We start from the raw sequence: 27,053 nt of genomic DNA, 5'->3' as shown, positions 1-27,053 counted from the left end.
CCATGAAATAAACAATTTTATTGCTTCATCAATCACATTTCATGGTTTATAATGAAGACACCTATAAACTTTGTGTGTGAGCAAGAGAGAGTGACACACACATACCCACACACTCTCCCATACATAAAATAACAGATATCTTCTGCATGATGGCAGCAGCTTACAAAGCTTAGGATGTGTTCTTTCTGAAGCTGGTGTCCATAGCTGGTCAAAGGAGGCAGCGGAGTTACTTTCATGACATAGTCATCCTGATTCCTGATCTCTGCACTGATGCAGCAACTAATTGGCTGAGATCAACATATATTCCTTTTCCATTATCACTCTAACAAAAAAACACATGATCCTGTAAAACAGAACCAGACTCCTCAAAAGAGAGACATACCTAGGCATCATGGGTACCTTCCTCACCAGAATAAGCCCCTACTACACCAACATAGAACACATCCTGTGCTTACTCTTCCATTTTTGCTCAGCAGTACCCAAGTGAAACATGCACCATGGAACCGATAAAACTGAACAGCTCTGAGCGGGTACGTCACAGAGCCCAGAGGCGCATGGAAGCACCTTACAGCAGCAAACGCATTAAAATTGAAGGCATGTTTGTAGACGCTACAGTTCGGGAGGTCGAATAAAATATTCTAGATAGGGGCGGATCGAGTTGAGGTCAGAGTGGACACAGTGAGGGCTGTGTAGGCTATCTCCCCATCCTGTCATAGGAAAGAGAAAGAAATACCATATATATGAAATATGAACACAGAGAGACAAACAAAACAGTTGCACATCTGCAAGCACATTTCTGTGTATCATTTCTGAGAATTTCCAGATGTTACTATGCAGCAGTCCAAGCTTCGGGGTCTTTTCTTCAATGCCACTCACTTGTGAGCATAAAAGCCAACATTTCAAAATGAGTGGGAGTGCCAAACTCAACACAAATGGGATACCCATGTGGAATCCCTACGAGGGTCAAGATAAGGAAATTGGGTCATTAGGGCATAGACAGGGGGTGGGTAAGCAGAGTGGGCAGACTTGATGGGCTGTAGCCCTTTTCTGCCCTCATCTTCTATGTTTCTATGTTTCTATGTAAATGACCCTTTTCCGGCCAGAAATGGAGTTTGCTCAATAATGGGGGGACCTCAGTACCCACTGGCACCCCCAGAGCTGAACATATAAACCACAAAAAGGTGGCTGTAGCTAATGGAGTGAGTCCAGCGTGTTTTTTTTAGGAGAGGTTCTTGAAAAAATGGGATTTGGCTGAAACTATGCGTCAAATATGTTCCAGATTCCAGAAAAATCAATTAAGGTATTTAAGGTAAGGTTAAAACCTAATATGTTTAGATTAGTGTCTGGATTGTAGCCTGGGACCCTGGGAATACCCTTCAGCTCCCTGCAGAGAATTTTGAGTTCTTTTCCTAATAATTTTTTTTGTAAACTATCTGGGTTTATTAAATTGTAATTTTCCACCATCATGACAGGATGAAAAATCAAAGGTTTAGGTAAAAACAAGTACGTGTACAGGCTCATGAGCTTGACTGACGTGGCTTTGTCTTATAGTTTCAGTGGCAATAAAGGAAAGCTACTGGAATTTCCAGAAATACCTAAAATAATTAAAACAATCCGCAACACTTTCATTAGCTCTGTAACCTGTTGTGCATGTTTAAAAGTGAGAATAGTCAAAACTGCGGGTGAGAACTGAGGAAGGTTCCAGCATTTTCATCTTGGAGAGAGTGGCACGGGGCCAAATTTTTCCCCCCATCCCCACGGGAACTCATTTTCCTGTCCCTGCCCCTGCCCCATTCCTGCCAACTCCGTCCTCATCTGCACAAGCCTCAAAAACTTTAAAATCATAAGTATTCGAGGCTTGTGTGGTTTAGGCAGAGCTTACAGGAATGGGGCAGGGACAGAGACAGTGACAAAACTCGCAGGGACGGGACAGGGAAATTGAGTTCCTGCGGGGGACAGGGACAAATTTGTCCCCGTGTCATTCTCTAAGCTGTATCCCTTAAAGGTTTCTTGAAAACGTATATGGATTTGGTTTTCCTGTTGTCTGTGACACATATCAGGAGAGATTTCAGATCATTTATTGGGTTTCATTTTTACCACACCCACATTTTAGTATCCTTTTGTTGCAGCTCTTGCCTTAAACCCAAAACAAGCCTGGAAAAGTGTTTCAAGAATCTGATACAAAATATAAGAGTTCAGAAGGTACTTTAAGACAGTGGTTCCCAACCCTGTCCTGGAGGAACACCAGGCCAATCGGGTTTTCAGGCTAGCCCTAATGAATATGCATGAAAGAGATTTGCATAGGATGGAAGTGATAGGCATGCAAATTTGCTTCATGCATATTCATTAGGGCTAGCCTGAAAACCCAATTGGCCTGGTGTTCCTCCAGGACAGGGTTGGGAACCACTGCTTTAAGAGACCTTCCTCTCAGTGACCCCTGTGCAGGAGTTCCCAACCCAATCCCTGAGACATTCACAACCAGTCATGTTTTCAGGAGACCCACAAGGAATATACATGAGATAGATTTGCATACAATGAAGGCAGGGCATGCAAATTTATCTGGTGCATATTCATTGATCAATCAATTGAAATTGAATCGACAGAGTTTAACCTAAGTTACAGCAGTTCACTAACTGCACTTTGGAAGCTGATTTATTTGCATCTGCAATTGTGTTATTTGGGACTTTTGCCTCTTGCGGTAGCATTTGGTTCCTGGAGAGGACAGAAGGGCTTGGTTTAGCGGAAATAGGTGAACTGCAATGCAGTACATTTGTATATTGTGGATGGGCTGAAAGATAGGCCAGACCACAGTACAGGGGTTCAAGGAAGGTTTGGATAGGTTCCTAAAGGATAAAGGGATTGAGGGGTACAGATAGAAGCAGAGGTAGGATATAAAAATGGTCAAATCACTTCACAGGTCAAAGGACCTGGTGAGCCACCGCGGGAGCAGACCGCTGGGCGGGATGGACCTCTGGTCTGACCCAGTGGAGGCAACTTCTTATGTTCTTCTTATTTTAGAACTTTAGCCTAATTGGTTCAAGAAAAGAGGGTGAAGAATTTTTGAATGCTTGCAATTTTTCTATTTTTTACAAGATGGATTCATGATGTAATATTATTTAAGAAAATTCAATAAAGAGCCCTATTGGAAGATTATATTATTGAGGTTATTTTTCAGTACATAGATGCAGTAGTAATACATGAAAAAGATTGCACTAGTTAGAGAATATTCATTCAATGTTGTCAGCATTAAGCTTGTGGTACATATTCATTGAGGATATCTTGGAAACCAGACTGGCTTGTTGTGTTTCAGGACTGCATTGAGAATTCCTGCCCTAATATAAGGGCCACTCATACTTCATAAGAGTTGCCATATTGGAAGAGACCAAAGATCCATCAAACCCAGTATCCTGTATCCAACAGTGGCCAACCCAGGTCCCAAGTACTTGGCAAAACCCCACAAAGAGTAGCAACATTCCAGAGCTGAGATTGTGATGTCATAACGCCTCATTCCACCAATGCCTAAGAGCCACTTTTTGAAGCAGGATTCTGGGCTAGATGAACCATCGGTCTTATGTTCTAATGCAGGTATCCACAAGGAATATTCATGAAAGAAATTTGCATGCACCTCTTCCACTGTATGCAGATCTCTCTCATGAATATTCCTTGTGGATATCCTGAAATCCTGACAGACTGGGGGTTACCTCAGGGCAGCTTTGGGAACCATTGGCATAGGCACACCCTGAACTGGGGCTAAGGAGGAATTCATCAAGCAGCATTAGGACATTCGCACGGGCATCAGGGCCTTAATACACACTACATGCTAAGAAGCCAATTTTATGCCTGTGGGCTTCTTAGCATTTAGTGCTTGCTAATTCACTTAACACACGTTAAGACCCTAATGCCTGCGCAAAGGCCCTAATGCTACTTGATGGATTTCCCCCTAAATATGGCCCATCATGGCACCCAGTCATGGAGCCAAGTTATAGAATATCTCGCTGTGGCTTTCTCAGAAAATCCAATACGATTCTCAGCTTTCTTCATCCTTCTCTCTGCAGCCATAAGCATGGTAAACTCTCAGGGGTAGGGACTCTGGAACCCTGAAGCAAAGGGCTGATTATTTGAATAATAAGCCTCATTCCGACATCCATTTGTGATATCCCTGAGGTGCCCAGAAGTTGTCCTTTACCTCATTTAAGGGTGAGGAGGGCTTCTCAGTCTTTGAACCTGGGATGGAGAAGAGGAGAAAAAGGGATTAAAATAAGCGGATATTTGATGACATAATTTCTCCTACCCTGAATGTTACAGAAGTGTCAAAAATACAGGAAATCCTGATTAAAATGGGAATCTAGGGCATGTCTTACAAATAGCAGCCTCCTGCTTTTCATGTCTTGATCTCAAGAAAGATATAGGGGATGGAACTCCTCTCGTATGAAGAAAGACTAAAATGGTTAAGGCTCTTCAGCAGGAAAATTCCTATTTGTTTTCACCTGAATTAAGAAAGAGGGAACAACGTGCAGGTGGAACTAGTAGTGTAGGGAATAGTGTACCTAGGGGAAATGTTTACAAAGCAACTCACAACATTCATGGGAGACCCAGTTCATGGCAACACCAAGAACCTTCCCTTTAGCCAGAAACAAGCAACACCTGCAGCTCATTATCCTGAGGCTTATAAAGGCCAGCAGCAGTACTCAGAAGGAAGGCAGCCGCTAAACCAACTCAAGCTGGAGAAGAAGCAGGGTATTGAAGGAAGACCAGTTCCTAGGACCCAAAGCAGCATACCTCAACAGAATACACAGATCAGATCTAATCTTATTGATTTTTAAATGTTGGAAGAGTTTAGGAGTGAACTTCTGAGAATGAAGAGTATTTAGACCCTGAAGAAATCATGGACTTTAGTGTGGGAAATACTGAAACTGACCTATGTGACAGAGAAACTGATTGTGTTTGAACTGAGGTTATGCTGGGATTTTGCCAAATAGCAAACTTAGAAGTTGAAACGGTTTGCTAGTTTGCTAAAGAAGTAAAGGGGGCTGGCTGCCCCAGTAAACTCAAGTTTGGGAAGTTTACTCTAGAACAGTGGTTCCCAACCATGTCCTGGAGGACCACCAGGCCAGTCGGGTTTTCAGGCTAGCCCTAGTGAATATGCATGAGAGAGATTTGCATATAATGGAAGTGACAGGCATGCAAATCTGCTCCATGCATATTCATTAGGGCTATCCTGAAAACCTGATTGGCCTGGTGGTCTTCCAGGACAGGGTTGGGAACCACTGCTCTAGAACCTTAATGCCATATGAAGGTTTTTGCAAGTTCCTTTTAAAAACCTGAGTTTTTCTAGGCTGTGGCAGTTTGGAGAGGGACCACAACCAACGGTCGCCGTGGAAGACGGTCTCTTCTGCCCTGAGCTCTGCTGTCAGAAGAGCTCAGAGGCTAGATCCAGTCTGACACTGCCAGTAATAATTTTGACTAGAAACTGTGTGAAAGCATATTTGAATCAGCTGAATACAGTGCTGGGGTTGAAGCATCCCCTGATGTAAGAAGTTTGAGTGGACCAGAAGGGACACAGGCCCTAGGGAGGCCATTTTGGAATATATTTTTGAAAGCCATGTTTCCCTTTTGAATCATGTATGTTATTATGGGGGTTTTCTGAAAATTGGAGTTCCTGAGGGAATAAAATACTTTTAAGTTTGAATCAATCCAGGTATTTTCATTACTTGATCTACCACTCCAGTGGGAACTGACTAGCCACTCGGTCAGCGCCGTGTGTTCTGGGCTCTCTCAGCCATACCTGCTTGGGCAAGGCCCGGTCTGGTGACAAATGGTGACAGCATGCAAGCAAGGCCTTCATTATAGGTGTCCTTCGCCCCCATCAACTTTTTTTTTTAAAACGTGCATCCTGATTGGTCTATTAGTTGATGGTAGGATGCCTACCACTGCCTACAATTGGATGCCATTTTTAGAATCAGGCCCGTAGTACCTAACTTTGATTGACATGTGGTAGGTTCTGTTTTGCTATGCACCTACCAAGTAAGTAGCTGCTTATAGAATCCAGCCCTTAGTTACATTTAAGATCCTTGATGCAAAATGCCCACAGTTAGACCCCATGTCCAAATATAATCAGAGCCTGATTCCCCCAGGCCTTAGAAAATGGTTCTGCCCATTCTCAGCACCCAGCAGAAACTAGTGGCACCTCTCAGTCCGTACCTTTCCTGGCACACAGCATCTGGCAGAGAATTATAACCAGGAAGACAGTAAGGATCAAACCCAGGCTGGCTGCAAGCCCAATAAGCATTAGCCAGAGGAGCTTCCGAGCTGCAAGAAAAATATGGTACCTGTTGGTGAGAGCTTACAACCACCATAAAGAACATGTCCCTCTGTACTTCTCTATATAAGTGTCTGGCATTGTGGGGGCATCATAGTGTGTTGGCCAATCCTACTCTCCCCCTTTTCCTCTAAACAACTGTGTAGATAGAGGGGGATTGAATTAAGTTTATAAATCAATAATAGCAATAACACACACACATGGATGTATTTATTATCATTTATAAAACAAACATTATTATTATTATTGTTAAAAGTGTAGAGTATAGTTCAAGCAGTAGATTAAGCATTGTTACTGCTGAAAGCAGGAAAAGTTAGGGGTGTGGCCTAAAGGTGCCTCATAAAAGTGGGTGGAGTTACAGCTATGAGCATAAAATTGTACAGCCATAAAAGTGGGTGGAGTTAGAGGAATGGCCTAAAGTCAGTCATACAAGTAAAACTAGGTAGGGTTACATTAGTGGTCTCAAACTCAAACCCTTTGCAGGGCCACATTTTGGATTTGTAGCTATTTGGAAGGCCTCAGAAAAAAATAGTTAATGTCTTGTTAAAGAAATGACAATTTTGCATGAGGTAAAACTCTTTATAGTTTATAAAACTTTCCTTTTGGCCAAGTTTTAGTAATAATGCAATTTATAGCTAAAAAGACATATGATCAAGAAACTGTTTAATTTTACTTTTATGATTATGATAAACATATCGAGGGCCTCAAAATAGTACCTGGTGGGTTGCATGTGGCCTCTGGGCCGTGGGTTTGAGACCATTGGATTACAGGTATCTAAACCTGACAGCCATTTTAATAGGTGAGATTAGAGATAAACTCTCTCTGGACTCATTGTCCACACCTTAAGTATCTGAATGTAACACAAGCTGGCTGTGTGATCACGCTACATTTCTATGTACTCTGCTCCGTATTTGCTGAGATAGGATATTAACAGACCCGCGAATACAGAAAAGCCGCAAATAACTTTTTCATATGTTATTCACTGTTTTCTATTAAAAACCATTGTGAATATGGTGAAACCGCGAATAACATGGTGGAAGACCTGGCCTGTTCCTGAAGGAGAGGCAAAACACGGTGAAGAAAGTGCTGGGAATCAGCGATTTCTCTATGCAAGCTGAGGTAATTTTGGGGAAGAGCCAGCAAGCTAAAAACCATGAATAATCAAAACCATGATTCCTGAAACCGCAAATACGGAGGGAGAAGTGATACTCTTGGTATGACTACTGAAACATTATTTATTTATTTAAAACATTTATAATCTGCCTAAAATCTAGGCAGCTTACAAAATTCAGACACCATCAGTTACTTCAATAAAGTTAACAGAGCATCCTTAAGATTGGTCTAATACACAAGTCTTCCTAGTGGTGGCATAGTAAGGGTGAGCAGTGCTCCCCCACCGTGCATGTGCCCCCTCCCCTTTTCCTGTAACTTTTTCAGTTCTCCAGCATAAGCAGCATGCCCATGTCGGTATAGGCTCGCCCTATGACATCAATTCCTAGATATGGGTCCCGGAAGTGACATCAGAGAAAGCACTGATGCTGACGTGGGCAGCAACCTCAAGCCAGGGAAGTAAAAAAGGTATAGGGAAGGCAAGGGGCACGCGGCTCTAGGGGTCTGGATTTTCCGATTGCAAAATCTGGCAATCCTACTAAAGGGTCCAATTCTCTTCTGCGGACAGCACTGAAGAGCAGAGGAATCACAGATGATGAGTGGCATCTGCCTATTGTTTTCTTAGGAGTAATTGCTGCTTATCAATCATTTTATGATATGCCTTTCTATTTGATTATTTTATTATCACGAATTAAGCGATATATCAAATTTTTAATAAATGTTAAACGATAGATGACCCTGATGCTTCTTCCTCAATAATATTACCAAAATCCGACCCTTCCTCTCTGAGCACGCTACCAAAACCCTTATCCATGCCCTTATCACCTTGACTACTGCAACTCATGCCTTCCGCTAGTCATTTCGCTCCCCTCCAATCCATCCTGAATTCAGCTGCATGATTCATATTGCATGAGAACTGCTATACTCATGTTGTCCCTCTCTTAAAGTCACTTCATTGGCTTCCCATCCATTTCCGAATACAATTCAGACTCCTCTTACTGACCTACAAATGCATTCACTCGGCTGCCCCTCACTATCTCTCTTCACTTATCTCCCCCTATGTTCCTCCCCTGCTCAGCTGGTATGTCCCTCCTATCTGTGCCCTTCTCTTCTGCCAATTCCAGACACCATCCCTTCTACCCTGCTGTGCCATATGCTTGGAACAAGCTGCCTGAATCCCTACGGTGGGCTCCGTTTATGGCAGTGTTCAAGGCCCAGTTAGAAGCCCACCTCTTTGAGACTTGTTTTCAACTCCTAACTCCTTTCACCTTGGGTCCTGCATCCACCAACACTATATGTTATGTCTGCCTGTCTAAGTTAGATTGTAAGCTCTTCTGAGCAGGGACCGTCTATCAAATGTTAAAATATACAGTGCTGCGTATGCCTTTCAGCTCTATATAAGTGATAAATAGTAGCAGTAGTAGTAATTTCTAGATTTAACATCTGAGTCTATTTAGCAATAATTAGCAATTATTAATTTAGTCAAATTAATAATTTAGTCATAATTAGCAAAGGAATGAGTGTAAGTTCTATCACATTAGTGGTTTCACCTTTGGAGGGGTACCATTTGTTTCCTTTCCCCTTCCCAGAGTGTGTTAAGCAGTAGATGGTAGTAGAAGCTCCCTTCCTCCTCCCAATATCCCCACTTACCTTCCACAGTAACTTGCTGGGAGTTACTTTGAGGGGAGGTTAGCATTCTACCATGGATGTCTGCTATGTAATAGCAGGAGTAGTTTCCCTCGTGAGAAGCATTTCCTTTCGAGACCCGGAAAGAAAACCTAACATTGCTTTCTGTCCTATTCAGTGACTGATCGTGACGGATGACTTCACCATTCCTGGTGAAGAGCATGATGATTTTTTTAAAGTTTGGTAGAATTGAGCAGGTGAGGATCAGGTTGTCACCATCTTCAATGCGCCCATTAGATGGGGTCAGGAAAAACACTGGTGGATGCAGAGGTTCTAGAGTAAAGGAGTTTAAAATCAGAAACACACATTTCAGTGCTTGGAGTGTGATGTCTTTGGAATAACACTGTTGATAGCCACAAAAGGAACTCTATCATTCATCCCAGGTTTGGTATCCCACCCCTGACACCATGACTGAAACTTCCACACAGCTCATTCTCTGTGTGCTGAAATAATTTAAGTTTGTCTGTTCCTTTGCTCCTAATCATTTTTCCTTCTAATTTCTACTCTCTAGTTCAAGAGGAATAAAAGTTAAGTGAAAGTATTTAATTTCATATCCATTATGTCTAACTGTGGATTTACAACCTGAAATTGCTAAACACTTTATTCACACAAGTATACACAGAGAGAGGGAGCGGTATGGAGGCAAAGAAGAGATAGATAAAGACAGAAACAAACAGTACATTTCAAATATACCTATGACAACAACTGTCACTAGAGTGCTTGGCAGTGCAGGAACATCCCGCCCTCTCTCAGATATCCAGTAAATGCAGCTATATGTTCCTGCAGTCGAACTGGTGACCCCAGAGATGAAATAGTTCCTCTGAGAGAAGCTTGACCTCTCTGTTACTTCTCTCCCATCCTTATAAAACCTGTACCCAGTGACTGTGGCAAGACCAGGTGATGCACAGCTCAAAGTCACAGGCTCCTCTGTAATGTAGACAGGATACTCTGGGTGAAGAGCGATGGAAGGGGCTGGTGGCTGAGCTGTAACACAGGGCGACAAAAATGGAATCCAGATTGATTCTCAGCTACTTTTGGGTTGGCTTATTTTTGTTTTTTTAAACTTTGTGACTCAGAATTATGATCAAACTGAGAGTGATATGTTTAGGGTTACCATATGGCTCCAGAAAAAGGAGGACTGATTGAGACATCTGAGTTTTACTTCCATTGTTTTCAATGGAAGTAAAACCCGGATATCTTAATCCGTCCTCTTTTTTTCTGGAGCCATATGGTAACCCTATAATATGTTAGACTAAGTTCTCTCTGTGTGACACTAGAACTCTAGAGGGATCTGGCTTCTTGAAAGTGACTTTAGGCCTGGTTCCTTGATAAATGTTTTATGCCTGGTTCCAGGACAAGATGTTTTAGGCCTGGTTCCAGGAGAAAAGATTTAGGCCTCGTTCTTGGAAAAAGGCTTTAGGCCCATTTCTTCAAGAAAGGCTTTAGGCCTTTTATTTATTGCATCTCTCTATCACCTAACTCATGGCCCCGGAATATACACAGTTATACATTTCCAGGTCTGAATCTTAAAAGTTCTGCTTGGCAAACACTTGATGGCTATGGGTAGAGAGAAGTTATATGGAAAACTATGCAACAAGAACAGTGGTTCTTAAACCTGTCCTGGGGGACCCCCAGCTAGTCAAGTTTTCAAGATATCTCTAATGAATATGCTTGAGACAGATTTTCATGACTGTCACCTCCGCTTGCATATTCATTAGGGATATCTTGAAAACCCGACTGGCTGGGGGTCCCTCAGGAGAGGTTCAGGAACCACTGGTATACATGATAGTCAGTCTTAGGCTATTATCTTGCACGAATGTTTATTGTAACTCACTCTGACTCAATGGTGTCTGGACGAGTCATAAATTTGCTAACAAAAATAATATCAGTATAATCTAGGGTTACCAGGTGTCCAGATATAGCTGGACATGTCCTCTTTTTAGAGGACTGTCCAGGTTTCTGAATGGCTTTTCAAAACCCGGCACTTTGTTCAGCTTTTGAAAAGCGTTGAGATCGGGGCCTTGTTTGGAGGGCATCTGCGCATGCATGGAAGCGACATGGTGATGTCATATGCATGTACGTGATGTCATCGTGTCACATCCACACTTGTGCAAATGTCCTGTAGATGCGGCTCCAAAGAGATGAGGTTTGTGAGAGGCCAGGATTGAGGGATGGAACGAGGCAGATCTGTGGGTGGAATGGGGAAGGGTCACATGTCCTCTTTTTTTTTTTTTTTAGAGTAAAACTCTGGTAGCCCTAGCACAGTGGTCTCAAACTCAAACCCTTTGCAGGGCCACATGTTGGATCTGTAGGTACTTGGAGGGCCTCAGAAAAAAATAGTTAATGCCTTATTAAAGAAATGACAATTTTGCATGAGGTAAAGCTCTATATAGTTTATAAATCTTTCCTTTTGGCTAAGTCTTAATCATAATATTGTCATTTATAGCTAAAGAAACATATGATCAAGAAACTGCGTTACCTGTGACTGAGAAGAATTGCCGGGGGCTTTCCATGGATCTTATTGCCCGTCCCCGTGTCTCGCTCCTGTAAAGGCAAGAATACCATCCTTCCATTGAGCCTGTGGCTTTTCTGATCCTGTATGTGGAGTCAGAGGGGCTCCTCCCTTCCCTCAGTGCATCTGCCCCGTCCTTGAAGAAGTGGTATTCAGTGATACTGTCCACTTTAGCGTGCACACAGCGCAGGGTGACAGGCTCCCCAGAGATATAGATGGAGCTGGGTGGCTCAAGGGAAAGAACAGGAGTAGGGAGGTGGTCTGGGAAAAGGGGGTGGACAAAGATGGATGATGAGAGACAGAGAAAGAGTTAACAAGATAAAAAAAAATAACTTACAAGTATTACACAATAAGATATTAAGCTTTGGGCAGGATTCACTAAAGTCCCGAAATCTATCTGAACATAAGAACATAAGAATTGCCATCTCCAGATCAGACCCTGGGTCCATCAAGTCCGGTGATCCGCACACGCGGAGGGCCCCGCCAGGTGTACCCTGGCATAGTTTTAGTCCCCATATCACCGTATGCTTCTCAAGGGAGATGTGCATCTAATTTACCCTTACCCGTATCACTCTATGCCACTCTTAAGGAGATGTGCATCTAGTTTACCCTTAAATCCTAGGACTGTGGATTCTGAAATTACTTCCTCTGGGAGAGCATTCCAGGTGTCCACCACTCGCTGCGTGAAACAGAACTTCCTGATATTCGTCCTGGACCTGTCCCCCCTCAGCTTCAGTCTATGTCCTCTTGTCTGCTTCGTGTCCTATCCGTTTCCGAGTCATTGTAGGCGATCGATTCAGTAAAGCTTGTCCATGCAAATGATCCAATCGTAAACACGCCGCTATTAGCGTTGAAACACCGATCGACGCACGTGCGCACTGCATCCTTGTTGGTTTTGAAGCTCATAACGCATGCGCTAGCTCTTTAGGACTTCACTGCGTAGAAATGAGGTGTGGTTTAATCGCGGACGTCATTAGCGGGCTCCGAATGCGCCTACCGCAAAGCATTGTTGTCGTAAAAAAGGCAATATAAAGAAGTCTTCTTACCAAACGTTATTTTTCTGAAGTACTATTGCAAGCTGTACAAGCTGTGACCTTAGCTTTTTGAAAATTTTGACAATCCAGCTGGAAGGAAGGGGGAAGGGGTAGCTGGCCCAATTAAATTTTATTTGATTTGGGATTATTTTGTTATTTGGCATTGATATTTGAAATGTACAATGCGCAAGGAGAGCATGGGGTTAATCCGTGATTTTCTCGCCATGCGCATTACAAATTCAAGATTCACTCCCGCGCTCGCTATGCGCATTCCAAAAAAATAAAAAAATTATTTCTAACACTTATGTACATGAAAGTTTAGATATATTTTGGATTTTTGGAGGGGTAGATATATATTTTTTATGGGGTTCTTAACATGCACGCGTCAGTTGCTAGGCAGACATAGTCAGCGAGGATGTAAACGACTGGTCCTCAGCAGTCGTAACCTTTTTGGACAGGAAAGGCCAGTCGGTTTGGACGAAATGGTTTCATGAATCGACGCGTTAAGAAATTTACATGCCTTTTTACTCATTTGCATGCGCAGATTGGATCGGGTGCGGACGAGGTCTGGAGGAAGGTTAGTGAATCGAGCCAGAGTGGGAAAGGGATTGTAATCTCTGTAAAAGATAGCACCTCAAGTGTAAAATGCTTTATAATGTGCTAATAAGCCCTTCTGTATCTTATGGTATAAGCCACATCTTCTTATCTTAGATAGATTACACAGGTAATGTAATGTAATGTAATTTATTTCTTATATACCGCTACATCCGTTAGGTTCTAAGCGGTTTACAGAAAATATACATTAAGATTAGAAATAAGAAAGGTACTTGAAAAATTCCCTTACTGTCCCGAAGGCTCACAATCTAACTAAAGTACCTGGAGGGTAATAGAGAAGTGAAAAGTAGAGTTAGAGGAAAAATAAAAATAAAATAAACATTTTAACAAGACAGCATTGATCTAAATACTTTGGGAGGTAGAAGAGAGGAGAGAAAGGAATAGAAGCAGAAGGGGGAGCCGTTGAACAGTAGAATTCTGGAGAAATTTAAATGATAGAAATAGAACAAAACAAAGACAAAAGGCAAAACAATAGATAAGATTAAAGATAAATCATAAGCTGGAAAGAAAAATAAAATAAAACTGGTGGGTCGACAACAACAAAAAAAATTATTGGTGCCTTCGGTTTTTGACCTGTTCCTGGGCTTATTTGGGGCATTGATTCAGAAAATTGGATTGGATAGACCGCATCAGCTCTAGTTTCTTAGATTGGTATCCTTGCTTTTTATGCCTTTGGGATAGTAGAGCCAAACATGAGCACTGGGCAAAAAAAGATTGGCCTCCGAGGGAATATATAGTGGTTGGAGGACAAAATGTAATCAATGAACCTTTGGTAGCACGGGATAGAATCATACTGCCACCATTACATATAAAGCTTGGCCTGATAAAACAATTTGTAAAGACTTTGAATAAAGACGGTCCGTGCATTGAATACATAGCGACCAACCACAGTTTATAATGCTTCACTGGAAGGATCTTTATATGATTTATCTTTTCCATTATGTTTTGCACTGCTTTAAATCTCCCGGTTTTGTGCCATCTATTGTGTGATGTCTCCGCTTCCGGCCCTTTAAGAATCTCGTTTTGGTGTCGGTTTCGCGGGGCGTCTTTTTCACACTTTTCAAGACCAGAACGTCAAAGAGAGAGAGGTATCATTCAAAGGGTCATTTTAAGAATAATAATTTACAAAGCATCTAAAAGCATTATAAACTGTGGTTGGTTCACTTTTTTTTCACTTTTGCATTTCACAGGTTACTGTGAACATTCAAAATTCCATGCTTTGCTTGGCTTCCTAAAGTAGCTATATTTTGAAACACGACTCGTGTTGAGGCCGGGGTTTCTTAGCTCCAGGATGAGTGTTAAACTTCTCTTCTTTAAAATTATAGTGAAGCCTTGTGCTGTGATTAAAATATTGGTTGCACCACTGGTAAAGGACGTCTTACCGCATGATTGGCCTGTGATTGAAAGTTTTATGAGCACATGAGAATTAACACAGTTTACAGAAAATACTTATTTAGTATGTAATGTATAATTCATGCATATCCTGTGGGGGTTCCTTGTATGAATGATGTTTCTGTGGCAGAATGGTGAATTCTGGGCCTCGAGGGCCACAAACATGTCGGGTTTCCAGCATAGGCAAATTATGTAAGTTAACCTGAGTGTTGAACGTTCGTAAAAAGAGTCCTGAAAAGCAGATTTATGTTCAGTCTTTCGTAGTCTTTATATTAGGTACTGCAGAAGAACTGTTTATGCTATCAGAGGCATCACCATGGGCTGTTTGGGCCAGAGCTTGTTCTTACCTATCACATAGAGAACAATGGCTTGACTTTCCCTGGAAAGGACAGTCTCCCCTGCATCCAATGTCCAGTATGTGCAGGAGTAAGACCCTGCTGTTCCCTTATTAACGCTGGTGATGGAGTAGATGCCCTGAGAAGGGGTGAGATGTCCTTCAGTGACCTTTCCCCCATCTTTGTGGAATTGGTAACCCAGCACTGTCTGGGTCCTGGAAACACTGCAGCGCAGCGTGGCTGGCTCCCCTGTCATGTACACGACGTAGCCAGCGGTGAAGGAGAGGGACGGAGCAGCTGGGAGATCTAAAGGGATTAGGCAGGAAGGAAGAACAACAATGTTTATTAGAAACAGGGAGTAGGGGTGGAAGTGGGGTGAAGGGGGTTGTGGAAAGAGGTGATATATCCAAACAAGAGCATAGAGGGGTGTAACCTGCTTGGAGTGGCATGTACAACTCTATTCACCTTACTGGGCAGACTAGATGGACCATACTGTTTTTTATCAGCTGCTCTGTATTAATCACTTATAAATCACATTTACAGCTACCAAATTAGACCTGCCCAAAGTGGTGAACATCATTAAAAACAATAAACAATATATAAAAATGCCAAATAGAGCAAACATATAAAACTTTAAAAAGTACTTCATAAGCTTATCTTCTTACTCTCAGATCTACTCTCTATCCCATTAATAGAGAGTGACTAAAAGTTGGGTCACCAACTGGTCCCAGTCAGCCCTAGATTTATCCCTGTTTCATTTATAGGACCTGTTTATCTAAGTATCAATGGAACTACAAGTCCCTGCATGCATTGGGAGAGAAGCAATATTAGGGCAACTCTTGACCTGTCCCTGATGACCCAGTGTTAATGATTCTCTATTTTTGTTTAAAAGTCTTGCCTTGTTTTCATGTGCAGGCGTAATATTTTGGGGGAAATCTGGGTCTTTTGAAAGGTGGTTTGTGGCAGCAAACATGGCTGTCTCCAAAGTAGTTCAAGAGCATCAAATCTGATTGGCTGACAGCCTTCTCACTGATTCATGAGATCACAAGTGCTGTGCCCAATAGAGGGAATGGTTAAAAATGGATCACCCTTCCCACCTCAAGTTCTAAAGACTGACCTTTCACTGCAAGAGCAAGACACCCATTCAAGGACACTGCAAGAAAGGAAGAAAGGTCAACTTTTAAGGACAAAATGCACAGCTAAAGCAACCTGTGTTTATAAGATTTGGCGCCCGAGTGGGGAGTTGGACTGGATGCTGAAATACTGGACAGAAAGTATTGAAATAAACATGTCTCGGTTGGATTTTTAGAGCTAAATTCAGTAAATGGTGTCCAAATTTGGACATGAAAAACATGAGCACTAAGGCCCAGATTCTCTAAATGGCCTGTTAATTGGCGGCTGCCGATTGCATGTTTAGAGAACTGCGCTTCCGGTAAAGGTAGGCACTGGATATGTAGACCAGGGTTTTCAAGGCCTAGGCAGCGTTAGCCACCGGTTAGGTACTGGTAGGCACTTCCAGAGGCGCAGTTCTGGCACAGTGTTTTTAGGCGCTTTGAAATTTCTTTTAAGTATCACTTTAAACCGTGTTTTAGACTTAACTTAGGGGTGGTAGGGCGCCTAAGTTAAGACACCGTTTAGATAATAGGGGCTGAAGTGCTTAACTAGGTTTACCAGACATCCGGATTTCCCAGGACATGTCTTCCTTTTGAGAACATGTCTGGGGGTCCGGACGGCTTTTCAAATACGGCATTTTGAAAAGCCTCCAGGATCTGCACCCGCTGGTGTTGCGAGGGTGGGCGGTGCCTGGGGCAGTGGCACCCCTCCCCTGCTCTCTTTGCCGCCCCTGCCGCTCTTGCGTGCCCCTTCCCCATCCTTTTTTAACTTCGGCACGAGCAGCCACCAACTTGCTGCCCGCATCGGCTTCGGCGCTTTCTCTGACATCACTTCCTAGGCCTGGGTCCTGGAAGTGACGGCAGAAAGAGCGTCAAAGCTGACGCAGGCAGCAAGTTGGTGGCTGCTCACGCCGAAGTTAAAAAGGTACGGGAGGAGGGAAGGGGCGTGCACGCAGCAGGGAGAGGAGTGGGAAAGGGAGGGGGCAGAGAGGAGCGGTGCCGCCACCCCGAGCAAGACGGGGCCCAGGGTCTTTCCTGAATCGCGGCCAGCAGTGCATAGTGCCGCCGAAGTCTGGCACTGCCCCTAATCACGCCCACTTTCAGCCTTTGGTGGCACTAAGCGCCACTGGCCTTTCACTGTTCCTATCAGAAATCTGGGCCTACTGATGATATTAAAGGGCCACGGCCGTGTGTGTGTGTGGTATTTTTTCAAAGCATTTTGGATGCACATTTTCATGAAATGAACCGAAATTTCAGGGAGGAGGTGGAAAGCTGAGTAGAAGTGGCTAATTTATTTATTTTATTTTTAATGAGGGTTTAGTTGGATTTTAATCGTGTCTAGTCTAACACAATGCAGCTGATGCACCAAGATGATAGTGGCGGTTATATGGCTGTTGCAGAGGTCATCGGATCCAAATGACATGCCTGCATTTTAGCATTGCATTGACTCTGATCTAAATGACTAGCCTGTATTTTGGCACTCATTACTACTTCCTGGGAAACCTCATGGCTGAAATATTGTGTGTTGGCTTGGCTGCATACGTCAGGGCTCAAGGAGCATACCAGCTTTCGCTCCTTGGCATATCGTCTTTATGAACTTCTAACACCAGATCTTATTGTCATTTATTTTATTTTTATTTATTGTTTTCTCAGGTACTTTAGCTAGATTGTGAGCCTTCGGGACAGCTAGGGAAATCCAAAGTACCTTTTTTATTTATTTTATTTTAATGTATCTTTAATCTATCTTCATTGTAAACTGCTTTGAACCTCACGGTATAGCGGTATATAAGAAATAAAATCAAAATCAAATAAAAGGGAATGAGCACCAATTGGTCCCCTTCGTTGTTGTTTCCTGCTCTTCACTTGTGTGGAGGCGGTTTCTCCTGTTTGTTTTCCAAGCTTCCATTGCGTTTTGTAAGCCACATTGATTTGTTGTAAGTTGTGGGATGCCAATTTGAATAAACATGAACATATATCAAATCCTTTAAATAGATCAGTCAATCAATGACTAAAATGCCACCCTGTCACTTTCTTACAAAAGTGGTTTTCTATTGTGAGGCCACAACTTTGACCCCTCCCATTTGTACAGTCATTGAACACTAGGTCCGTCCCCCCTTATCCCACCTCCATCAGTAATTGTCTGTCTTGAAGTCACACCTCTAACCCTGCCTACACGTAAAGTCTGATAGGCGCCAAAATTTCTAAAAGATTTGGGGTGCCAAAGATAATACAAATTACCCTTCCTTGCACACGATGAAGGACTTCTTCAATATTAGGGGTGCTCGGCACCCCCTGGCATCCCACGAACAGAGCTGGCTCCTATGTTTGTCCAACAGGGGATCTATCTGTGGAAGTGTCTGGCACTGTATAAGCCGAATAGATCATTAAGGTCTGAAAAAATTTGGTTTTGGATACATGTAAAAGGGAAGAGGTGAGATACGCGAAGACGATGGAATCTTGTTTTTGCATTGTGGACCCTGATTTATGGAACACATTGTCAGGTTCAATCTCCACTATTTAATATATCTTTTGTGTTTGTTTCTGATACATACTTGTTTCTTTTTTTTTTTGGGCGAACATTACGAGGAGTTGAGCAAGTTGTTCCACATATTGTTGAATTCAACAGTTCAGAAAACTACTGAAAACTCATTTCTTTGCACAAGCTTTTCTAAAGTATTATTTTGTGAAATATACCTCCTTCTTTTATTTAAGGTTTTTGACCATTTCTGTGATTCATATCATTATGGATAACTTATGTCCTTTATATTATGCTCGTATGTTCGTTGTGAGCCGCTTTGGAACCAAGCGAATGATAAATATTTTAAATAAATAAATACATTTTCATCTATCATTTACAATTTTGAATTGCATTATTAACAAATGTTATCCATTGTACAACAGTTAACAAGACAAGTAATTTACATATAAAACAGTTGAAAATTGAGCTTGCGACTTTGTTACAAGTGTTGACATCAAACCAACACGCCAGCTCGTGAATTTTGTGTAAACTTGTGACAGAGTTGACCTTCTGTTGGGCTTTTCAAAGGCTCAAAGTCTGAGTCGGCTACATGTTCATTTTGTGCAAGGGGAAAAAAAATTTCATAGCAATAAAACTCACCTAAGACCAGGGTGGATATTGAAGGCAGCATCACGAGAAAAAGCCTGTTCCAGAGAGAAGAAATCTTAAATTGTCGAGCAGTGGAAGCAATGTTTCACAAGCCATATCTTATAACTAGTAAACCACTGCTTCTATATAAAAAAAAAACAAAAAACTACTAAAGTCTATATTTGGTTAATAAAAAAAAGAAGAAGATGCCTCTTAAGAGGAGATTCATGGCTACTTTGAAGTGTGAAATTTCAGGGAGGAGGTAGCCCAGGACACACAGACACACAAAGATATAGACACACAGACAGACAGACAGAGACACAGACAGACACACACAGACACACATAGACACAGACACAGAAAGACAGACACAGATACACACACACAGACACACACAGACAGACAGACAGACACACACACAGACACAGACACACATAGACACAGACACAGAAAGACAGACACAGATACATACACACAGACAGACACACACACACAGACAGACAGACAGACAGACACAGACAGACACACACACAGACACAGACACACAGACATACAAAGACAGACGGACACACAGACAGACAGAGACAGACAGAGACACAGATACACACACACAGACACACACAGACACAGACACACACAGACACACACAAGACACACAGACACACTTCTATAAAGATAGAACTAACATTTCAAACTGATTCACATGCTGGCAAGATAAATTCTGTGGATCCTATTCATTCTTTCTGCATTGTAAAGCAAGAACTCAACAATGAGCAGCATCAAGACATAAGAACTCGAGGACAAAGTAATGAAAAAGGCACAAGAAGAGAGGATGGATGTAAAAGCACATCAACAGCCTTGAATCACCCTCAGAACAGGGTCAGGATGATTATCAAAAAGTGGAGAGGTGTAAAGCACGGCTCAGACTAGGTCAACCTGCCGCTGCAAACTTGTGCGCACAGAGCACAAGGGAGATGGGTGCACATATTTCATTCCCCATCCTGCTGTGGCACAGTGGTCTGGGTGGGGCGCTAGAGGCTGTGGTCCACAGGGAATAATTCTGGTTCGGGACCCTCCTGGATGCCAGAGCAAGGAGACTAATCAGGAGGGCAGCCAAAGGCAAAGTGAAAAAGCTCCATGCTTCCGTTGTCAAAGTGTCACGTGGCAACAATGTTGCAAGCAGTCCACAAATCTGGCCTCTGTGGTGGGGAGGCAGGAAGGAAGCCATTACTCAAGTCTGAGTACATTATTCCACTTTGTTGGGCAACTAGGTGCATTGTGAAGGGTTTTTAAAAAAAAATAAAAATCATTTACTATGTTAAGAAAGCCCAGCTTGAATCCTGTTTGAAACGTGCAATGAAATACTTGGGAGATTTTGCAGCCAGGTGGCAAAACATTTTGTGGTCTGATGAAACTAAAACAGAACATCCTGTCCTGAATGCAAAATACGATGATTACATACAAATGCAGCCCAGCCCAGAGCCCAACATCCCTGCTGTGAAGTATGGTGGTGCCAACATCATGTTCCGGGCATGCTTCTCATTGACAGGGACTGCGATACTTGGGACAATGAAGGTTGGGGTGAAAAAGCATTCAACCCAGAAGCATCCTTGAGGAGGGACAGAATTTCGCCTCTCAGCAAGACAGTGATGCAAAGCTCCCAGCCAAAGCTACAGTGGCATGGCTAAGCAACAAAGAGGTAGGGGCCAGATTCTATAAAGGGTGCTGAAAATTCAGTACTGGGAAAAAATAATTGCCAAGTACAAATTTATAAATTGCATGCACTCTTTTACAGAACTGGACTTAGTGTGCCAAGTTTCATGCCTAACTCTGGGCACAAGACTTACGCTTGCTGAAACCTGGTGTGCATCCTGGCTAAGGATACCAGATGTCCGGATTTGACCAGACATGTCCTCTTTTGGGAGGAGTATTCAGGCAGACTCAGCCCAAAGAGACGGGGTTTGCATGGGGCTGGGGTTGGGAGGCGGAATGGGATGGACCTAGGGGCGGAATGGGGAGGGGCCACGTGTTCACCTTTACCAGATGCAAAATCTGGTAACCCTAATCCTGGCTCCTTTGTTGGGCGTGCTGACCCATTATTCTATAACACTGCATGCAAATATTCGGAATGCCCTTCTCATGGCCACACCCCTTGTGGATTGCACGCTATGGAATTTACGCATGCAGTGATTTTTAAAAAAGGTTCCAGGGGAGATCCAGGAAATTACAGACCGGTAAGCCTCACTTCAGTGACAGGCAAAGTAGTGAAAACAATTATAAAAAATAAAATTGTGGAACACGTAGACAGACATGATTTAATGGGACAGAGTCAGCATGGGTTCAGCTGAGTGAGGTCTTGCCTCACCAATCTGCTGGACTTCTTTGAAGGTGTGAATAAACATGTGGATAAAGATGAGCCAGTTGATCTAGGTTTTCAGAAAGCATTTGACGAAGTTCCTCATGAGAAGCTCCTGAGAATGAAAGAGTCATGGGATGGGTGGCAAAGTTCAGTTGTGGATTAGGAATTGGTTATCGGATAGAAAACAGAGGATAGAGTTAAATGGTCATTTTTATCAATGGAGGAGAGTAAACAGTGGAGTGCCACGGGGATCTGTACTGGGACCGGTGCTATTTAACTTATTTATAAACGATCTGGAAATGGGAACGACGAGTGAGGTGATTAAATTTGCAGATGTCACTAAACTGTTCGAAGTTGTTCAAAATTGTGAAAAATTGCAGACAGACCTTAGGAAATTGGAAGACTGGGCATCGAAATGGCAGATGAAATTTAATGTGAACAAATGCAAAGTGATGCACATTAGGAAGAATAACCCAAATCATAGCTGCCAGATGCTAGGACCCATAAGAACATAATATTTACCGCTGCTAGGTCAGACCAGTAGTCCATCGTGCCCAGCAGTCCGCTCGCGCGGCGGCCCTTAGGTCAAAGACCAGTGACCTATTTGAGTCTAGCCTTACTTGCGTATGGGGGCCAGCATCCCAAAAAAAATCTGGGTGTCATTGTAGACAATACACTGAAACAATATGTGACGGCGGCAAAAAAAAGCAAATAAGATGCAAGGAATTATTAAAAAAGTGATGGTTAACAGGACTAAGAATGTTATAATGCCTCTGTATCGCACTATGGTGTGACCTCACCTTGAGTATTGCATTCAATTCTGGTTGCCTTATCTCAAAAAAGATATAGCAGAACTAGAAAAAGTTTAAAGAAGAGCAACCAAGATGATAATGGGTATGGAACTCCTCTAGAATGAGGAAAGACTAAAGAGGTTAAGGCTCTTCAGCTTGGAAAAGAGATGGTTGAGGAGAGAGATGATTGAAGTCTATAAAATCCTGAATGGAGTAGAACGGGTACAAGTAGATCAATTTTTTTACTCCATCAAAAATTACAAAGACTAGGGGACCCTCAATGAGGTTATGGGAAATACTTTTAAACCCAATAGGAGGATTTATTTTTTCACTCAGAGAATAGTTAAGCTCTGGAACGCGTTGCCAGAGGATGTGGTAAGAGTGGATAGCGTGGCTGGTTTTAAGAAAGGTTTGGATAAGTTCCTGGAGGAAAAGTCCATAGCCTGTTATTGAGAAAGTTTCAAGTTTATTTAAAATTTCTTATACCGCCCAATCAAGCTTTCTAGGCGGTGTAGAAAAACGCCAAAACAATGCACCAATTAAAATACAATTTAAACAAAGACAAACCAGGGGAAATGACATTTTTTTTAAAGACATTGACGAACAGGAACAAAAGGGAAGAAGGGTTAGAACTACAATTGATAGGAAAAAAGAAAACACTCAAGGGAAAGAATAACAAAGGGAGGGGGAACTAAAGGTAGAAACCTTTCTTGAAAGACATGGGAGAAGCCACTCCTTACCCTGGATCGGTGGCATGGAATTCTGCTACTATTTGGGGTTTTGCCAGGTAGCAGTGACCTGGATTGGCCACCGAGAAGTGCACGCATCTCAGGAGGGCACCCAAATCTGGGCATTGTATACAGAATCTGGTGGTAGATGTCCTTAGGTGGTTCTGCCACAATCCCTTTGAAAATCTTTGGCAAGATTCAAAGGCCCTGTCCACCATGACTTCCTGAGGGATCTGACAGAGCTTAACCGGGTCTTGGGTTAACATCCCCTGGTGTGCAAAGTCGATGGAGACTCAAAGCTGTTAATAGCTGCCAGATGTGCTTTCACCATGTATGGTCTTGGGAGAGGGAATCACATATCCAGCTGTTGATTTCTTTGTTCCCATAGCAAAACATTTCCCACCTGAAAGGTGTGCAGTGTGGTGTGTTAACATAAGAATAGCCTTACCGGGTCAGACCAATGGTCCATCAAGCCCAATAGCTCGTTCTCACAATGGCCAATCCAGGTCAGTAGTACCTGGCAAAAAACCCAAGGAGTAGCAATATTCCATGCTACTGATACAGGGCAAACAGTGGCTTCCCCCGTGTCTTTCTCAATAACAGATCATGGACTTTTCCTCCAGGAACTTGTCCAAACCTTTTTTAAAACCAGCTACAGTACCGTTCATACCACATTCTCTGGCAACGCGTTCCAGAGCTTAACTATTCTCCGAGTGAAATTGATGAATTAGGAAAAACTTATTTCAATGCATGTGTTATTCATCCGAGGGGAGTATACTTTCTGAAGCGGCCATATTCAGAGGATGTTGTGCTTTGGTCACACTACACAGAGGACAGAACAAACCTTAGTCCCTGTTTATATTTCTGGTCTTTGAAGGCCTCTCTGCAGCTTCCTCTTGTTTTGCAGAGATACAAAGGCCGACTGCTCCTTCTCGTCTCCAGGGATTCCTAAGTATGGCCAGATTTTTCTCGTCACGTAAGGCATGACTTCTGGCTGGCAGCCTGGGGAGGAGGGCTCGTGCCGGATTCCAGCATCAGCACTGGAGCTGAGGCTGTGAGGTAGGGTGGGGATTAGGGCTCATGCTGTGCAGAGACATTGTTTCATTCCTCCCCACCTCTCAGTTCCTGCCACCCCCTCCTCAGCTTTAAGTCAAAACAGGAAAGGACACAACAGAGAGCAAAGTGGAGGAAAGCCAAGATGAAAGTTTGTCGAAATGCGACCAGCTCAGGAAAAAGAGCAGGAACAAAATGTAACTAGGCAAGAGGCCTGTCCGGAACATAGGCTGGTAGAATTCTCTGAGCAGCCCGGGCTTGTTGGGCAGGTATCCTTAACGGGGCAGGCTAAGGCCCACTAGTTTTTCCAGTGGAGAAAAAGAGTGATGGCTGAGACCCAGGGAAGCAGGGCTTCAAATATTGTCTGTGACACCATGACCCATCAAATGCACGCAGGACAAACGCACGCTGACAATTGCGCCCTGCCATTTGCGTGCATAACAAATGCGCACACAGAGGTCTTCCCCGACAGGATACTTTTTTGAAGGGGGGTGGGAGGACGCCCCCCACTACACTTAAAAGATTCCCTTCCTATCTAGTGTTAGGCTAAGGTATATAAGGAGGGCCCTGATTTGCCGAGACTCCTCAGGTCCCGTCCCTTGGGAGGGGCTTGAGGTGCCTAAAGCCCCTCCCAAGGGACGGGGCCTGAGGGCCTTCCAGATATCCTTGATGGGCCACAATTGTCCTGCGCGCACTTGTCTGTGCATGCATTTGTCGGAGCGCTATTGTCGTTTGCGGATTTGTCAGTGTACCCTGTGATACAAGAATGTCTTATGACCTTGGACAAGTCACGGAGTGGCATGTACAACTCCACCGAACAATTATTTATAACAGTTATTTATAAGCCTTACAGTTCTAAGCGGTTGACAAGGAGATAGCAAATAAAATTTGTAATATAGGGAATAAAAGAATTGAAGGATTTTTAGTAACAAGGAGAGTTATTTTAAATTAGGATTGTTATTTTGAGAAAAGAGATGCTTTTAAGGCTTTTTCTAAAATGCATATATGAGGTTGAAGAGCGAACTTAATGGCTGCAGTCTGGGTCTCTCGAAGCAGCTTGATGGCCTGTGCAGGTCTTTATCTGCAATCAGGTTTCTCTGTTTCTATAACCATAAAGCTCTCTGACCTCACAATGCAGATGTAAAGAGCCTTAGCCTATAGGGAGAGGAGGAGATAGTGAATGCTACGGATGGGCAAACTGGATGGGCCATTTGGCCTTTATCTACTGTCACGTTTCTATGTTTCAATAACCATAGAGCTCTATGACCTCACAATGCAGGTGAATAGAGCTTTAGCCTATAGGAAGAGGAAGAGAGAGTAGAAGCTGCGGATGGGCAGACTGGATGGGCTATTTGGCCTTTAACTGCTGCTATGTTTCTATGTCTCTATAACCATAAAGCTCTATGACCTCACAATGCAGGTGAAAGAACCATCATATTTCTATGTTTCTATGTAACAATGAGTATTTATCACCTCTGTACAGTCCAATAGTGTTATAAAGAATAACTATTATTATACCAAAGAGAACTCCTTGGAGGTGAGTACTTTGCTGGAACAAACTGCCTGACTCAGTATGTCAAGATTTGTCTCTGGTAGTATTCAAATCAAGCCTCAAAGCCCACTTCTTTCAATTCCTAACCCCAACCCACCTGCTAAGCACCCCTAATTGGCTTAGCATGTATGTAAAAAATTTTGTACATTGCTAAGTGGTAGGCGGTTTATAAATGTAAGTAAATTAATTCACTCTGTAATCCCCCCCCAAGCACTGTGTCCAGTTTGTCTGTCATAATTAGACTGTAAGCTCTTTTGAGTAGGGACTGTCTCTTCCATGTTTTGGTGTACGAGGGGCCGCTGAAAAGTTCTCAGCCCAACCAAGAAGAGAATGATGTGGAGCATTTTGGTAACTACCGCCTGGGATACTGCAGGGAGAAACTGGACTTCAAAGTGCAGGATGTGTTTTTGTCTATAAAGCATATTCCTCAAGGAATTATACCTGGTATGATGTCACAGCTGCCTGGGTGCCCTCCTCAGCTCCTGAAAGAAATACCTCGAGCTTCAGTTTAGCTGTCTAATATTAGGTTGAAGGGCATCAGTGTCAGGCTGAATCAGAGTTATCCCCAAACCCACCCAAACAGGACCAGAAGTCTCAAAATGCAATGGAGGATAGAGGGAGTTTAAAACCAGGATTTATTCTAATGAGCAAGGGTTGCCAGATACTGGAGAAACCCTTTGAAATTTCTCTACTTCTCCCAGCTCCAGAGACTTTTCTAATTACTCTGAATAACTTAATATAGAAAAGAATTTGCTAATGGCGTGAAAGGAAAGTACCGGTGTCTTACCTCTGGTGGCAGGTCTCCTGGTAATTGTAAGAACATGTCTCCTCTGAGGTGTCGAGTGGTCTGGATAGACTGAGATGGTCGCCTTTGCTCTTCTGCTAAGGGAGGGAATAGGAAGGGAGGGGCTCTACAGAGAGGCAAAGGGACTGGCCGGCAGGGGCAAGGACAAACCTAAGACCTTCACTATAACACACCCAAAATTATGGAATTCTCCGCCCAGGATTAAGACTGTATTGGTTCAGAAAAATAACCCAGGCGTGGATCTTTAATAAGGCTTCTGAGATCAAATTATTTTGTTCTACTTTTTCTGCTGGTTTTATGTTAATCCTTTTAGTCTAACTTTACATGTTTTTAATTCTTGTACATTGCTCTAATGCTTATCATTTGTAGCTTCATCCATTTTCTTTACCTCTGGATTTATATTATTGCTTTATAATACACTGATTTATTTGTTTGTATGTTTGCTATTATGATATAGCATTAATTTTTTTTCTATCCAACTTGGAGCAGTCATATTGAGGAATAGCTCATGCTATTGAGAAACAGGCTGAAATGTTGATCACAT

At 42.8% G+C, this 27,053-nt stretch overlaps 1 protein-coding gene across 1 annotated transcript; it reads right to left on the bottom strand.

The window, feature by feature from the left end:
• LOC117350726 (Fc receptor-like protein 5) lies at nt 1–26,574 on the bottom strand. Its single transcript, XM_033925258.1, has 10 exons — nt 26,492–26,574; nt 19,234–19,277; nt 16,121–16,156; nt 15,016–15,309; nt 11,595–11,888; nt 9,809–10,099; nt 9,080–9,388; nt 6,202–6,309; nt 4,187–4,224; nt 1–707 (listed from the first exon to the last, which is right to left on the bottom strand). Exons 2-10 carry the CDS (start codon nt 19,262–19,264, stop codon nt 639–641), a joined length of 1,470 nt encoding a protein of 489 aa, XP_033781149.1. The 5' UTR covers nt 19,265–19,277; nt 26,492–26,574; the 3' UTR covers nt 1–638.
• Between the last annotated feature and the right edge of the window lie 479 nt (nt 26,575–27,053).

Source organism: Geotrypetes seraphini, chromosome 16 (genome assembly GCF_902459505.1).
Source record: "Geotrypetes seraphini chromosome 16, aGeoSer1.1, whole genome shotgun sequence".
NCBI lineage: Eukaryota > Metazoa > Chordata > Amphibia > Gymnophiona > Dermophiidae > Geotrypetes > Geotrypetes seraphini.
This window is presented reverse-complemented; position numbering and strand designations above follow the sequence as displayed.

What these genes read in the sequence shown, in the direction of transcription:
- LOC117350726 (XM_033925258.1), bottom strand. Translation starts at nt 19,264, where the DNA reads ATGCTGCCTTCAATATCCACCCTGGTCTTAG. An exon ending in TCTTGCTCTTGCAGTGAAAG is followed by an intron (nt 15,310 to 16,120) that starts GTCAGTCTTTAG and finishes TAATCCCTTTAG; the next exon opens with ATCTCCCAGCTGCTCCGTCC. An exon ending in CCAGCAAGTTACTGTGGAAG is followed by an intron (nt 6,310 to 9,079) that starts GTAAGTGGGGAT and finishes TTTTTCTTGCAG; the next exon opens with CTCGGAAGCTCCTCTGGCTA.